Here is a 17,249-nt window from a genome sequence, read left to right as displayed (position 1 = left end):
GAACTGGCACACACAACCCTTTTTGGCAACTTGGATGATGAATCTGGATCCTGAAGGGGTATTGCTGACCCTGACATGCTGAATGTGATTCGTTTATAAAAGGGAAAAAAACACTTAATTACAGAAGGCGTAACACTTCACATCTGTTTCAGTTTCCTGGTAAGCAGCTAAGGCTGCAGTGTATCAAAAGGAGAGCTAAAATGAACAAACAGATGTACATAGGCCTTTCTTATAGAGGAAGTCAGATAAGACCATCAGTTAACTAAACTTGGACCATGCATAAAGACATGGGTGACCAGCAATTTTCTGCTATCTAACTCAAACAAAACTGAAGTTATGCTTGGCCCCAAATGCTTCAGAGACAATGTATCCAATGATTGTGGACCAAAGCAATTTCCGGTCCTAGTTAGGAGCAAGGACAGGGAATAACGTAAATGTGAAGCATTCAAAATTTACCTTGGTATGACTCAAGTCATGTCATCACAGGCAAAGTCAAATGGCTTCCTAGTGTGACCTGATGTGAGACATGAGTTTGTACATAATCCATTGCTACATTAAGAGAAGTCCACTCCTACACATATAACATAATATACTGTTAAAAGTGTATTGGTCCACATTGTGTTCACTTGCATAAAAGTTGTTACTGGTCAGGCTTAAGCAGGTAAATACTGAAGTTACGTGCCGAGGTCCCCCAAACACACCCCAGAACAAAATGTGCATCAGACACTGAAGGTTGTTTTTCTTTTCAGATTTTTAATATGATTATTAATTAATTAGCACGATAAGGTTTATGGGTATTTACTTTTATTTGCAATGTTATAGATGAAATAAATTATAGTTACATAGTTACATATAGTAATAGACTTTCTGCTAATTGTATTTCCCACCGTTAAAGTCCACAAGCTTCTCTTCTCAGTACTGCCTGACACAAAATCTAGTTTCAAAATATACTAACCTTCATTTATGAATTTTATTTGATTGGCCTAAGAGTAGTAACAGTGCATTTATATTTGCTGACTCTCAAAATACTGCCTTCAACCATTACAATACCCAAATGCATGAGATAATGATTTAATTCTGTATTGTAGGTCGCTTGAACCCACCAAAATCACTGAAGAAATACAAAGGACAATTCTGCAGTGCAGCTTTAGCAGTGGTTTAAAGTTTTCAATGCTGAGAGTCAATCTTTCACAAGTATCTTATATTTCTTCCAACAGTTGGTCTTCTATTTTTATATAATTATATATAGTGTATTGACAGCATCATGTCTTTTAATGATTTTTTTTTCCCCCACCCAAAAATCAGTTTCTCATAAAACATACAGTATCATTAGTTACATTTTTATTTTCTATTTACACATTTAATTTGTTATATAAATATAATGCATCATTTTCAGGAAAGCCGTCAGGTCAATGCATACAAGAGCTTGATCATAATATAGTGAGATTAAACAAAAAGGTTGAGGGGTTATGCTGATTGCTGACTGTAGAAAAATCAACTGCATGCATGTGAGGCGTTATGGGTAGTCTGAGATAACGTCACACAGAGAACAGGCAGATGTGATCCAGTAGTCAGTAGCCTTTTACCAAAAACTTTAGGAGAATGGTTGCCCTGACAATGTAGACTCAATGAAAAGATGGTTGAGTGGCGAGGAGTACAATATTAAGGATGTATACAGCTTTTGTTAGAATGTCACAGTAAATTACATTTCAAAACAACTTATAAATCTGATACCACTGGGGATCAGTATATTTGCAAACTGAAGTTGTTGTCCGTTATAGCAGACAGCATCAGTCCAAAGGGTCTTGAAATAAAGGCAGTCCAGCTGAACTACACCAAATCCACAAAAACAGATACCTCATCAATTTGAGCCCTCTCATTTTGTGGATCAACGTGGGCACACATCATGCTTGAAACAAGTGCAGAAGTTTGATATAAAGCCTTAAAGTAAATTCAGAGAGAGGTTCAAAGATTTAGTCTAACACCAGCACTTGTCTAATAGAGGACCTACCTTTTCTCAGGTTCCAAACACACAAAGTAGGTGTTTGAGATGCTGGTGTTAAACGGTGTGGGTGTTAAAATAGAGGTACGGGGGGCATGATTGTGGGGGATAAACCTGTGTGTTAAAGAGAGGGCCTCTCAAAAAGAAAAGTAACATGCCGGTGAAATATTTGATGCTTGGCTGAAGACATGTAGTAGTTCCAAGGTCCAAAAACTGTCTGACCATTTCATCTATAACATCAAGTCATCAAAATTTACAAACTGTAGCTGTTTGTTTTAAATAAACTAATTAATTACAAAACATCTGTTTTCCTGCTGTCCAGTAAAAGTCAAGAAAAAAAAAGTATGGTCATGTGTGTAGAGAAGGAGCTAATGGACTCTGCTCAGTGGTTTCTGTGTCCACAGAGTCTAGGCCCTCATCTTCGCAGGCCATGTTGCTCTGCTCAGGCGTTGTTGATGATTATGAGAGCAGGACTAGCTGTCTGCTGACTCGTCTCACACATGGCGCCCTGCTGGGCCGGCTTGGCGAGGACTCGTGGAGTGTTCAGGTTATAGACTCCTGCCTGGAGGAAACAGGCTCGCAGAGTCAGGCACAGAACCTCTCGAGGCTTGAGCTGAAGCTTGTATTGGGTCTGACCCACCCAGGTGAATGAGCTGTGGATCTCTAGACACTCTGGGCTGAAAAAAGACAAGAGGTAATCAAGAACTTAGAAAATACTCAAATACTCCTATGCAAAAAAGCAAATACCCTATCCAAAAATGCTTAAAAAAAACCTCTCTTTCAGCTTTTGTGTATTAGAACAAATACTCTGTGGGTCAAACATTAAAGTGCACCATGTTTACTGTCTTACTTACTCTGTGAAAGATTCCAGAAATGGATGGAATTTAAATGATCTGATGTCAGATTATCATATTGATTTACTCTCTTCAACTGAAACCTGGCTGTGTCAGGAACAATGTGTTACTTTAAATGAATCCACTCCTCCCAGTCATCTTAATACTCATAACTCTCGAGACACTGGTCAAGGTGGTGGAGTGGCAACTAGTTTCAGCTCTTTTGAAAGCCTTGTTCTGAGTTTTTCACACCCAGCTTGGAAAACTTTACAGCCAATTTTAATTGTGAAAGTATACCGCCCTCCTGGCTCATACTCTAACTGATTTCTCAGAGTTTTAATCAGATTTGGTCCTGAATATAGATAAAATAATTATTGTAGGTGACTTGAATATTCATGTGGACGTTGCTAATGATAGCCTTAGCATTACGTTCATGTCATTATTGGACTCTGTTGGCTATTCAAAGTGTAAACAAGCCTATTCACCGTTTTAACCACACCCTTGACCTTATAATACACTACACTCCAGTTGTACTCACCAGATGTATGTCTGATAGGAGGAGAGAGAAAGGCATAGTAACCATTGATGACTTAATGAATGGTAACACATTTATTTCATGGACTGATCTTCAAACAAAATTTGGTTTATCTAATGAGGACTTTTTTTTAGGTATCTGCAGCTTAGAAGTTTATTTAACACGTTTGAAATGCATTCATTTGGATAGTACAGTGAACTAGATTAAACCATATTTGAATCAGAAACGGGTAATAAATTAACAGGTCGAGTATATAGACTTTTGCAGAAATCCTATTCTGTGGATAATTTGTTGACATCTAGAATACGTTTATGGAATTACGATTTGGATAGGAATTACATTATTTTAAGATGGAGGGAGTGTTGGAATATTACAAGAGACATTACAGTCAATGAGAACTTGCGGTTAATTCAATATAAAATTATGTACAGAACATACTGTACAAGAGATAAAATACATAAATATGATAGGAGTGTTTCAGGGAACTGTTTGAAATGTGGATTAACAGATTCACTGATTCATTCATTTTGGGAATGTAATAAAAATGACAAAGCTGGGTTATTCTTTTCTCATCAATTAAATTTAAGAAACTTCTTTTAAAAAACTGGAAACTTACATCTTCTCCTCTATTTAAACACTGGAGTAAAGAAATTGTTTATTATCTGAACTTAGAAAAGACAATAGCCACTGAAAAGAACAAAGTTACCCAATTTGAAAAGGTCTGGGGAAAAATTATACATGCTCTTAGTTTATAAAAATAGGTCTACATCAGCCTGGTTATGCTTTTTAGTTTTTTTAGGGTGGGTTATGTATTTCCTTTCCCGTACTTCTTTTAGTTTCTAAGACGGATTGTTGTCACAAAGGGGATTTTAATAGACGATACATGAACTGGATGAGTTCATTTATTTATTTATTTTTCCTTTCTTTGGATGGAAGATTTCATTTCAGTTTGGGATTTTTGGAAGGTGTACTCACAAGAGAGAAATAGTATTTGAGTTGTAAAATTAGTCATTTTTTATTAAACCCTTCGGCTGTCATAGTTTATTTAAGTGGAACAGATTAAAAACTGAGGTTGAGCTTGTGGGTGTGGAGTGTTGGGTATATGTGAATGTGAATTTTATTGATTTAATTTTGCTTTTTGTGTATGCGAGCGTTGTTTGGGTTTTGTTTTGTGACATTTGTGTGTGGAGTTTTGTATTCCAGTCTTGTCTCAGCATAGGGACGGTGTGTGTTTTTGTTTTTGACACTGATAATATGAAAAAGAAAAAGAAAATATTATAAAACATTTTTTTAAAAATATGTATGTCTGATAGGGCTGTAGCTAATTTTAAGGAAGCAATTCCAGCTGCTTTTATTTCAATAGCATATCTGTTTAATACAGAAAGCTCTTATGCTAATGTTAATCCTTCTCAGCTTGATCCGTTGGTCGATAGTACTGAAGGTTCCCCGAAAATAAAAAAATTATTAAACAACAGAGGCTAGCTGCATGGTATAACTCTTAAACTTGCAACCTGAAACAAACATTGCGAAAATTTGAAAGAATGTGGCACTCTAGCAAAAATAGAAGAATCTCCTTCACTCTGGCAAAATAGTCTTATATACTATGTATAAAATAAAATAAATACAGGAACGCCCTTTGACATGCTCAAGGTGCTTGCTACTCCTTCTTAATACAAGAAAAAAAAAACAATCCCAGTTACTGTTTCAGCACTTTTTCACTAGATATGATCAATATGTCTTTATTGACAGGCTATATACTACAGTAATTTAAACTAGCAGTAATTAAACATTTTGCCTAAAACAGCCGATTCTTGATTCAGACACCTTAGCTAACTGTAGATCTATATCTGACCTTCCCTTATCGCAATGATCCTCAAAAATGTAGTCGCTAATCAGTTACTTTCTTCATTTTATTGATGATTTTCAGTCCGTATTTAGAGTCCACCAAAGCACAGATAAAGCATTCTGAAAGTTTCAAATGATCTACTTATTGCTTCGGACAGAGGACTTCTCTCTGTACTTATCCTGTTAGATCTTAGTGCTGCTTTCGACATGATAGACCATCACATCCTATTACACAGACTAGAACAGTCAATTGGCATTACAGGATCTGCATTAAGTTGGTTAAAATCCTATTTATCAGATCGATCTCAGTTTGTTAATGTTAATGATGTGTCCTCTATGCACACCAAAGTAAGTCACAGAGTTCCACAAGGTTCTGTGCTCGGACCGATTCTTCTTACCCTTTATATGCTTAATCTGGATAATATCATGAGAAAATACTCCAAGAATTTTCATTGTTATGCAGATGATACTCAATATATACTATATATACACTTATCAGTGAAGCCAGATGAAACCAATCAGCTTTCTAAACTAGAAGCATGCCTTAAGACCTGGATGACTAAAAATTGTCTGCAACAAAATGAACTTAAACTTATAATTGTGCTTGGCCCCAAACAAGCAACATCTTGAGCCATTAACTAGCTTTGTCACAAAAGAGGCATCCATCAGGATAACAACCTTAAGCATTACTCTAATGTTGTGACCAAATAGCTCAGTCAAGAAAGTGAAGCAATGAAAGGATAATTTCAACAAATACTCCGTGTTTTTTAAACTTTCGACCCAGAGAAAATCTGTTTTAGTCAATAAAAGTTAAAGAGGGTCCATGTTGTCTATTATTTTGAATTTCTCTCATGGAAATAAAGTAGATCCCTATGGAGTTAACATAGGAATTGTATGGTAACGTGAAATATGAGGAATTTGCAAAAATTGAATTGAAAAGTTTTGTACTGAGGTGTATTTAAATATATGCCCTCGACTGTATATATCTTACCTGGTGCTTTTGTGCCGCAATTCTATGATGACATCCACTTGAGCCAAGGAACAGTTCGAGAGAGTCAGAGTAACCGGCACCACACAGAGGCTACAAATAGAGACAAAAACAGCATCACTTACCACTGACAACCAGCAACATCATCACTATCTGCAGCCTAAGATACTTAGTGTTATTGTAGATTGTTCCTGCTGTACAGGGGCTTTAAAACGTTTTGAACACATAAAAGTTTCTATACAAGTTTAGTAAAGAAAGTAGTTGGAATATGATTGAGAGAGACATCAATTGTAAGTAATTAAAATAACGTGGCTATAGTACATGTTAGAAGATCTGCCCCATATGTGTTGCTGTGCTATCTTTGAAATATTTGAGCCTTTCAATACAAGCCCCAGAATGCTCCCCAACTTTGGGGTGTTTGGGAAGTGAAATCAAGGCAGCACTACAGTTAACCTTGGTGACCAAGCTCTCACTGAACGTGTGCTGAGAACTGCAAGTAGAGGTAAAAGGCATCTAAAATTTCTTCTTGGTCCCCCTCTATGGATGCTGTCAGATATTGCTTTTTCCTGTAAGGCCCACAGGCATGTGTAAGTGCATTTAAATGCTTTTGTTAAGTTGTGGCAATACAGAGAGGACATGCTAATCATGTTCTGTTGACCTCTACATGACTGCAAAGTAGGTTAAGTCCAGTGCAGCTACAGTTCATATGCCCTTTGCAATTTATATAAAAAGAATGGACTGTATTTATATAGAGCTTTCTTGTCTTCCAACCACTCAAAGCAATTTTACACTACATGTCACATTCATCCATTCACACCCACATTCACATACTGATGGCAAAGGCCAATCTCCAATCAGGATTCTATGCCCATTCATACAGCGTAGGTTATGCCTTCTGGAGCAATTTGGGGTTCAGTGTCTTGCCCAAAGACACTTCATGTGACTGTAGCAGTCAGGGATGTTACGGTGGGCACTTGACTGTATGCGTGTGTGTGTGTGTGTGTGTGTGTGTGTGTGTGTGTGTGTGTGTGTGTGTGTGTGCGCGCTTGCATGGTTGTATGTGCGTGCATGTGTGAGGTGTATGTGCGTATCCCACCTATCCTGAACAAATGGATGAGTGTATGTCTCTGGGTAATGCAGGTTGGTTTTGATGAGCTGGGACAGTTCTGCAGAGGGGAGGACTACTGGAGGAGGCAGCTCTGATTTAAACTTGAGTAGTACCATCTCCTGTGCTTCCTGCAACAAAAACACAGATTCACACATACAGACACTTAAAGTTATGTTTGTGACATTGTCATTGACACTATGACATTGCCTTTTTAGCAGGTATATATCTTTTTCCTTTAGACAAAGACTCACCTCTATATCTTTTGCCTTGTAATTGTCCTTTTTGAATCCTTTGCTTAACACTGTTAATTTGCATATATGCACTCGTGATATATGTACATTGTATTTGTATCATGTTTTTATAATATTTCATATTCAAATGCCTTTTCAACAACTTACTACATTTTTTTTAATTTCCAGAAAAAACTGGATTGAGATAATAAAAGCATATTCAATTCTATACAGTTGGTGTGTATACCATACCTCTCTGGGAGTAAGAGAACTGGCCTCTTTGCCAATGGTCTGCAGGGCCACATGGAGCTGGCCCTCTAGAATCAGCTGTTTGTTGTCCTCCACCACATAGGCCTGTACAGACACACATACCCAAACTGGTTTCTCAAGAACTGACTGTGTATTTAGAGATTCATTAGTTTTAAGCTTTTGTTTTCAAAATATATTTAATGTGTGTCGGACAAAGTCAGACTCTCTGGAGTTGTTTACCATCTATCTCTTGTATATGTACCTTCCAAATGACGATTATGTTGAGGTCCAGCTCATTACACTTCTTTACAATGTTGTCAATGTCAGAGGCTGTGTGCTCAGTGGGATTAGAGCCCTGACTCTTGCTGCTGGATAATGTCCTGGATGATGCCACATTCCCTCGCTGAGACTCTGAGGTCCGACAACCACGGAAAAAGAAATCTCCACAGGGTGTGGAGGAACTGATGATCTGCAAAGAAACATACAGAAGAAGAAGATGAACACTTAGGCCCATGTACACCAGCATTTTGCTTAGATGTTTGCTTACTCTGTTAGAGGGAAATGTGGGTGCACTGTTACAGGTTCAAGGTCATGTTACGTCATGTGCATTATTTACTTATAACATTTGTATCTAACAGACTTGACCCTACAATCCTGGGGTCTTCGTAAAATTAGGTGTGCCAATATTTACTTAGTATTAGGTTATAAAAAGAGGCTATTTTATATTATCAATGGATCGAATGCAACTTTTATATCAAATGTGTCTCAAAGTTATGACCCCAAAGTATGAACCAACTCTGCAGTTTATAGAACTTCATGGCATATTTCAGCTGATGTTCTGATTTATAGCCTGCAAGTTCATAGTTTCACTGCACCTGCAGGAGAGAGCTGTTTCATAAAGAAAAAAAAACAAACATCTAAAAATGTTTTTACACAACAAGCATCTGGTGTATCAAACTGCAGAGTTATTAACAAGGACAAAGTGAAATGAAGCCCATGTCCGATCACTGAGCTCTAAAGTATCAGATGATATATTTTTACATTTATGAAGTTAAAATTAGAACACACATCTGACCATTTAAACTGACAGTAACATTTTTTTTGCTTTCAATTTACCCGTTCATTTCCCAGATTCAGGTCGGCAAAGGTGTATTTCTCTACAGCATCCGAGGTAGCTAGAATCAAAAGACAAAACACAGCAAAATTTGTGCTTATTCAAAACTGTAACTCTAATCAAAGCTGGTTAAACTGGTTTGTTTTTTCTGTAATACAATACCTTGGATAGGCTTGCATCGTGTGGCCCTGAAACACAGCTTGGCTCTTTCTCTGCTGGTGAGTTTACAGTCTGGAGGGGAAGAGGACAGGCAGAGTGAGTTGTGTTGGAAATTACATTAAACAGGTAAAGTAAAATGATCAGTAATTTTTGTTTAATGTAGAACTAAGACTGGAATGGTGAACAGCTTGAGCATGCATTATGATAAATACCACCACTGATTATCAATGTTCAATTGTGACATCTAAGCTAGTTGCATTAGTGACCATAATATGTGGTTGCTAAGGTCTTTTTGCCGGATTTCTGTGGACTAATGGGCAAAGCCTCTCTCTTCTCTGTGTACTTATTATACATATTTGTTTACATCTTATTAGTATTTCTTGTATTGTTCATGCTTAGCTTGTACAAGATTATTAATTCCATGGCTTTGGGTTGTCGGCTAAAAGTTTAAGCTTTTCTTGTTTTCTAACTCTCCAATCAGGATCTACGGACATTCATACACCGAAGGCGACACCGTAGTTCGGTGTCTTGCACAAGGTCACTTCTATGTGTGACTGTAGCAGCCAGGGATTGAACCCCCAACCTTCCAATTGAGGGACAACCGACTCTACCACTGAGCCACAGCCGCCCCATTCATTATTATCACATTTTTATTTTACTTAATAAGCTCTAGGAGTTTCATAAACCAAATGTATAGATTTAGTACTTCAATTTGTTTTTGACCACTAGAAGCACTGTACTTTTGAGACAGGGTCCCTGCATTATTCAGAATCAGGTTTACTGCCAAGATGGTTGTCACATAAAATAAAAAAGACAATAAAATATGAAAAGTTTGTACTTTACATTTGAGCTCCTGTGAGGAGTTTTTTCTAACTGGTTATGTAGTAGACTTAAATTAATACAGATGCCTGAACTACAAAAGCAAAAGTAAAGAAAATGTAATGCCTGACTCTGGCGATTAACAGCACGGAAACAGCCTTTGTTTACAGAAGTCAGTTATCCACCTACGGGTGGAGGCAGGCACACTCAACTAGGCCATCGATGCCACCTTTAAAAGCAACAGATACAGACTTCCCTGTGCTTAATAAACTATGGGTTTCACCTCAGTCACTGTAGTTAAGTGCTTAAACAGAAAAACACTATCTACATCTTCATAAGTTGATGAATGGAGTTTGGAAAAACAGGCAGTGAATGCCAATATTTGTTTATAATGGAGACCATAGTTGTGTTTACCACCGAAGTTAATACTTTCAGCTGTTCTCTATAAGTAACAAAAAAACTACAATTTGAAATAGCCCATTAAGCACTGTTGATTCAGTTTGCCAAACAAACCTTTATCCTTGGCAGGATTGATACACTTGTGGAGGCGCCAGTGTTGACTGCTGCTTGACACCTGGACAATGTGGAACTCTCGCACACCAGCTTCACTCTGGGATCCAAGAAAGGCAGAGTAAAAAATAGTTGGAGAAGTAATCTGTTGTTAGACTTGACAGCCTAGGAAAAAGCTGGGCACTGTTAATGTGAGCTTGAGGTGTGTGGCATGCTGTTTATCTCACCGTATTGATGTTCTCTACATCAATAAAGACCAGCGTTCCACCGCTACTTTTGTCATCCAGACTGTGATGTGGAGGAACACTGCTGCGGCAAGCTGAGGCCTGCACGCTCAGAGATCGACTGGCACAGATAAACACTGTGTGACGTAACACACGATGACTTCACATGAAGAAAGAGGAAAGAGGAAGAGAGGATGGAGATGGGTTGTTAAAAGCAGTCTGACTTGCACCACTGCTAGGTCAGTGTACAGAAATGTTATATTAAATTTGTGCAGCACATTCTTAATAAATACAACTTTGAAATAAAAAAAAGAAAATATGAGTGATGTCTTGGATTTCATAAAATCAAGGAACTTAAAAATAAATGTGTGAAATTTATGAAAGCTTTCAAGAGATTGTATCCCCCTTCAACTACAAGCATATCATAGTGCTTGCATGTCAGCACAGCGGCCCCCTAATCGCGGGAAGCCACCAATGTGGTACCTTCTTTAGTTAACTTAAATCTTTACCTGATCTTGTTTCCTTTCTCTGTGCTCTCATAGTAGAACAGGAAATTGATTTCATGCACTCCCTCCTGGTCTGGTCCTCTGAGCCAAAGAGGCAGCTGGGTGGACTCCCCGGGCTGTAGCGTGTTGCCATCTATTGGTATCTCCATCACACCAGACAGCTGGCTGAATTCCTCTGCTGAATGCAACATCTCTGATACTTCATAGTATGGATGGGGGGGCATGACCATGGTTTTATAGGCTGAGCAGTTTTCAGCCGAGGTGGGGGTAAGGGGCGTGAGGGGTGTTGTGGCCTGGCTGCCAAAGGTGAAGAAATCAGGGTGTGTGGACACCACTCGAAGACCACACAAAGCCACACTGCTGACGTTACAGAACTCAACGTAGGCCTTTCTGATCTCACCACACAGCAGAGCAGTGGGAAACTGCAAGAAGAAGACCTGGACAAACACAGACACAAATACACACACGTCGTGTGTGTATGTCAAATACTTTAGACAGGAAAAGATAAGATACAAGATACAAACTAGTTGATGAGCTTTTATTTACTTTTTGTTACGTTTTGTTTTGGTGGTGTCACAGAAGAATTTATGTTTTTTGATTTGAATCTTTAAAATGATGTAGATGTCTCTATGAAATGTTACATGCTGGGAATAACAACATCTACATTTTTAGGTTAAACATCTTCATTTGACATCATCTGCTTGGACAAGGATAGCCAGGATGGAAATTTTCCAATCAAATTAAGATTAGATTCACACATTTTGTGATCACTTTTGGAGCAGGGCATGGTCAGGCTCCTGTTAACATTGCAGTTTGAGATACATTTTGTTATTGTCAGTGAGTTGGCGTTACCTCCATCAGGGGCATGGGTGGCGTTATGATGGGATCCAGTCGATGATCAGGACCATGCCGAACCATCATCTTTTCCTCTTTGGTCTGGTTGAGTCGAGGGCCCTGAATTTTCAGATCCTGTCGGCCCCGAACCACTATCAAATCTAATGTTTGCTGGCCTGTAAACAGGAACGTGTGTTACTGTGACGGCAAAATACTAAAAATCCTGAAGCATCTGTTTTACCAACATAGAAAAAAATAGTACCAAAAAAAAAAAAGTACATGCAGCACAAATAAGTAAAACTATATAGGAAGTAAAACTATAAGTAAAAGAGAAATCAGACATATCTTCTGACACCAAAATGAGTCAATAATAATTTGATTGAATATGAGCTGAAAAATCTGTTTTTATTACCTTCAGTGCTGGAACCCGTCTCTCCAGATAAGGCTGTAGCCAGGTTGTACACCACACCCACAATGTTCAGCTGGCCCGTTCTGTGTGGCAGTAGCCTGAGACGAGCCTGAGATCCAAGATGGCAATGGCTGTTAACACTGCAGAATAACTAGATTGTTGGGCTGCATTTTACATTACAGCCCTATAATAACAAGGTAATAGTTTTTGAATAGTTTTGGAATTAATAGGTAATAATAATTAAATTTTAAGTAACTATCAAAGTAATAACCAGATACTAGTGTGGTATTAATTTATTATTTAGAAACACCTGTGGTGTTATACATTTCAATCAGGGCTAAAAGTTTCAGTTATGTTCTGATTGTCTTGTTTACTTTTGTAATTAATTGACATGCATCAGTGTTTAAAATGCGACTATTGCATAACCAGTTAAAGAATTCTCATAGAAGGTTTGAAGACATCCATTTAAAATGTGTGGTAGCTATTGGACACAGCCAGTACACCGATATGCACAAGAGTAACAATCTATAGTCTCCATGGGGAGATTTGCCATCGGCAAGAGTGCTGCATACAGTTTTGTTCATTTTATACAATACATGGATTAAAGACAGTCAACAAGTTACACACACACAAATAAAAGGATGCGTTTACTATTGCAAAGCCCCTGTGTCATAAAAGGTAGAAATAGAGAGACATTATACAATTAGGAATATTGCGTATGTGCATTAGTTTTTGCATTAGGACTGAACAAGTACATGTAACACCATTAAAAGTGCAATTTCTCTAAAACAAATTGCTAAAGCCAGGCATTTCCAGACAATGCATCTACAGGATACCTATTGTCAATCCTCCAAAAGTTAACCTTTAGAGACTCATGACAGCACCTTACCATTTTGGTCTCCTCTGGACCCATTTGAAACTCCTGGATGACCTCAGTGTTGACAATGTCATCTTTCTGGGTTATCTGCAAAAATAAACATATATTTAAGAGAGCATTTAAGTATTTTTTGTTTTTATTGCATTTATCAGTCAAAGTAAATAAAAATCAGGGGAAATTTGCTCCAGGTTGCCTTACTCCTAGAGCCAAGGTCTCCTCATTGGTGATGGCCAACTCTTCAGTTATATTCTCTGATGGAGACACACCATCGTCAGTGAATCTCCAGAGGAGTGAGAGGTTGGACAGAGACAGAGAAACCTTTAGAGGGTTCTTGAACATCAACTCCACTATGATTGGTTCTGCAGAGACAGATTGAGGGTGATACAATGAGCAGGCACAATTCAGTCACTATTATTCTTTATACTGTATGTCAAAATACAAAAATAACTTGTACTTTGGTGAAGATAATATTCTAGCTAGCATTTTAAATACAATTCCAGTGTTTTGTGCTGAGCACCATCTTACCTTCCACTACAGCTAGTGGGTAACGCAGGTTGTCTGTCTGGCTGTTCAGGCAGCACTGGGTGGGCTGGAAGTTCGCTGGAACAATTCCCCGGTTGGAGGCAGCCACAAGCTGCTCCTCCAGGTGGCACCACATGGCTGCCAAATCCTGGTCATACTCCTGATCGAGGGACACGTGAGTAGCTGCCTGCTTTTCCCCTGCAAACATCAGATAATTAAAATGAAAACATTTGAAATTTCAGTTCACTAAAAAGGTTATCTTAAAGGTCAGACATCTCTAGCATGACATTGTATATTTTGGTTTGAGTAATACAGTAATTGTACAGTTTGCAGGGTTCCCCAGTTTAACAACTTTTTGGGACCTTTTTAATACCATAACAGATATAATCTAATACCTGTGACATCACACTGGCTCAAGTGCAAGTATGATGGAAAACCAGAGGTGAAATTTAGACCCATTTTTTTGTTATTACGTTAATTTTTAATACTTCTCAGCAGTATGTCACTTCTGATTCTATCATTAAATTAACGTGACCTGGATACGGAAAAGTGGTAAAAAAAAAATGGATGGATGGATTAACCAGTTAAATTGAATTTTAAGATCCTGTTAAGAGCACTTAGCTTACTAAGCACTTGCCTAGTATGAGACTATGAGCTTCCATGTGACTGTTGGTAAAACAGTTAAAGAGCTTGCTACAGGTATGACAGTGCTAAAGTTCATAGATATGTTAAGTCTCCCAATAGTCCATTATGTTATAAAAACATTTTATAACGTGCATTACTGCCTATATTACTAACTTTTTAAGGCCTGCTCATACCTTTATACAAAATACAATTTGTATTTCACCTGCTGCATGACTGGTGGACTTTGACAGATATTTTGCAGCAGCATTTTGAAGCCTTTATTATTGATCATTGTACAATTGCCACACGGGCTGTTTGGAGAACCCACTGGAGTACCAAAACACATGCTAAAATTGATTTAGTTGGGACTTTTTTTTATGTAGCCAAGTTTTGCTGCAGTCCCATCCTAACAGTACCTAGCTTAGCTTCCGTCTTATAACTTGGGCTGGTTCCTCCAAACACGGGCAGTGCTTAATGGTATCTAGTGTGGTTAATAAACTCACTATTAAGTATCTCAATAGTGAGTTTACTACACCACAACCTCACTTTATAAATCTGAACTATTCATTTCAGAAAAACCTTTGCAGGTATAACGCTAAGAGGTGGATCTGTGTGTGTGGTGCGCAAAAAACCCACAGCAATTGGCTCAGGGTGATCATAAATGACTTATCTGTGCGTTACCTTCTGCAAGGCGGCGATCATGTCCAAAATAAACTCTTGTGGCTGAGCTGTAGATGCAGGGAAGAGGCAGCTGGGGGAGGCTGACTTCATTTCCGCCTATTACACTCTGAGAAACACATGCACAAATGTGTTATTTCTGTTTCAAGTGAACCTAACATGTCTAAGCAAAGAGCTATAATAATAAATATGTTTTTATAAACTTGATGCTGTTGTTTTTATTCAAAGTCTGTAATGACAAATACAATGTAATTTTTAAATTTGATATGGTTTTTTTTTCAGTTCAAGTCTCACTAAGGTCTACAATGATACCTTGTCATGTATCACTCTGCATTCAATTGTATGAAGACTGCTTATTCACTGACTGAGCAGAAGACATACCAAATGGCCTTCCAGCATTTGTGTGTGTTTAACTCATGTATGAGCAAAAATGTTGAGAAAGAAGAGTTTTTTATTCCCATTCAAGCTGTGATGTAACTGTGAAAGGTTATGTTAAATATTCTGGGATTCTACAGTACAATGCATTCAGAAAGTATTTAGACATTATTTACATTGAGTTGTGCTGTAACCTTATTTTTTATGTTTATTGAACATTACATTGACAATACATATTTAGCTCAGGTGCCTCCCATTCCTCTTGATGTTTTTTGTGATGTTTCTATACCTTAATCGGAGTCCTGCGATGGTACATTCATGCCACCATTTGACCTTTCACAAAAATGTTCGTACACTGATGGCAGAGGGTGCTATGCTAAGTGCTAAGCTGTCCATCAAGAACTAATCTAATGACATTCACACACATCCACACAACAATAGCTATGATTTTGGGAGCCATTTATTGTCTTGTCCAAGGCCACTTCAACATGTGGGCTGCTGCCCACATCTGCCACCAATCTACCAAATACAAGACAAACTCACTCTACCTCTGAGCCACAGCCTCTATCCTGTGGATTAGCATGCACACATGATTAGAAACTGTAGTTGTAGTTACCTTGTAAACAAAGAGATACTCTCTAAGAAAGGCGCCCTGCTGAGTGGCAGTCTGCCGGCTGTCGTTGGTCAAGATCTGTCTGAAGGCTACCACAGCATTCTCTGGTTGGCGAAGTGTGAAGGACTGTCGCCCAATTGTAAAGTTGATATGATCCTCTGCCAAAGACCAGCCCCTCTCCTTGTACACCTGCATTGCTTGGCAGTAACAGCGCAGTGCGTGCCTTCTCTACAGGCACAGACAGTCAAGAGGGTGGGGGAGAGGAAAAAAGAAGAGTAGGAGGAAAAGGAGAACATGGGTGTAAGGAAACAAAAGGTTAAATCAAGATTCCCCGTAATTACTTTAGGTTTTCATGGATCATTTATTCAATAACACAACTTTTTGTCTTTATGACCCTCCAGCTTAAGAAGGCTGAAGAGCAACTTGATAAGTTTCTTTACAGCAGGCACAGAAGGATGAAACATATTTCTCACACAGCTGTCTCTCATTCTCACATGAAACACGCAACTGATATAAGGTTACTTTAATCAACACACATACAGTACACAGTCAGTATTAATTAATACACTACCATAAAACATATAAACTATGTCCATTAAACAAATTTATATCAACATAGTTCTAGGTTTTTCCCATGACCTCATCTATAATTAGTGCACACAAGAAGAATAAAATAAGAAAGTTGATCCCCTCTAAGCAGAATAGAAAGGAAAAAAAACAGTATTTTGTTTATTTGTTTGTTTAACTTAAGTTTCATCATAGATCTTCTTTATTAGGAAATTTTAATTTGCAGCAGGTAAGCTGCATATATGAAATTAGTATAGAAAAGTATTTTTAAAAAGCACCAATAAACAATAACTAAACTTAAATAAATTTTGTTTGTGTTGTTTTAAGAGGAAAATGTGGATGTAATCCTTACAAAATATAATGCAACACTAACAAACAGGAAGTTAAGGGTTTGCTATGGTGCAGAATAAAATTGAACTTTGGCTAAAACAAACAAATAACATCAAGGATCATGAAAAATGTAAGGTGTTAAAAGGATAGTTTGGGTTTTTTAAGTGGGGTTGTCCCAACCCTTTAATGGGGACATAAGAGAGTTCTCATCCACTTTGTGAATACAATGATGTGCCTGTCTGTGACAGGGATAAATATGTTTAGATCTCCTGGGCTCCCTTTGGTAGCATAGATCACC

General features: G+C 38.0%; 1 protein-coding gene across 2 annotated transcripts in view; it reads right to left on the bottom strand.

Moving 5' to 3' along the window:
* Positions 1-318: 318 nt before the first annotated feature.
* Positions 319-17,249, bottom strand: part of trappc8 (trafficking protein particle complex subunit 8) — a 35,245-nt gene continuing 18,314 nt past the window's right edge. The window contains exons 13-29 of one of the 2 annotated variants that reach the window (XM_069679547.1): positions 16,058-16,282; positions 15,070-15,175; positions 13,768-13,962; positions 13,441-13,601; positions 13,255-13,329; positions 12,369-12,474; positions 11,975-12,132; positions 11,126-11,559; positions 10,620-10,776; positions 10,396-10,492; positions 9,067-9,135; positions 8,907-8,965; positions 8,053-8,259; positions 7,794-7,895; positions 7,300-7,439; positions 6,207-6,296; positions 319-2,679 (exon numbers count right to left, since the gene is read on the bottom strand). In XM_069679547.1, coding sequence (XP_069535648.1) covers positions 2,445-2,679; positions 6,207-6,296; positions 7,300-7,439; positions 7,794-7,895; positions 8,053-8,259; positions 8,907-8,965; positions 9,067-9,135; positions 10,396-10,492; positions 10,620-10,776; positions 11,126-11,559; positions 11,975-12,132; positions 12,369-12,474; positions 13,255-13,329; positions 13,441-13,601; positions 13,768-13,962; positions 15,070-15,175; positions 16,058-16,282 — 2,616 coding nt within the window. In that variant the 3' untranslated portion in view covers positions 319-2,444. The remainder of the gene's footprint in view (positions 2,680-6,206; positions 6,297-7,299; positions 7,440-7,793; positions 7,896-8,052; positions 8,260-8,906; positions 8,966-9,066; positions 9,136-10,395; positions 10,493-10,619; positions 10,777-11,125; positions 11,560-11,974; positions 12,133-12,368; positions 12,475-13,254; positions 13,330-13,440; positions 13,602-13,767; positions 13,963-15,069; positions 15,176-16,057; positions 16,283-17,249) is intronic. The other variant, XM_069679548.1, reaches the window with a different exon arrangement.

This window comes from Semicossyphus pulcher, unplaced genomic scaffold, assembly GCF_022749685.1.
Source record: "Semicossyphus pulcher isolate SPU_LCO1_2020_fin unplaced genomic scaffold, fSemPul1.0.p SCAF_4, whole genome shotgun sequence".
Classification (NCBI taxonomy): domain Eukaryota; kingdom Metazoa; phylum Chordata; class Actinopteri; order Labriformes; family Labridae; genus Semicossyphus; species Semicossyphus pulcher.
This window is presented reverse-complemented; position numbering and strand designations above follow the sequence as displayed.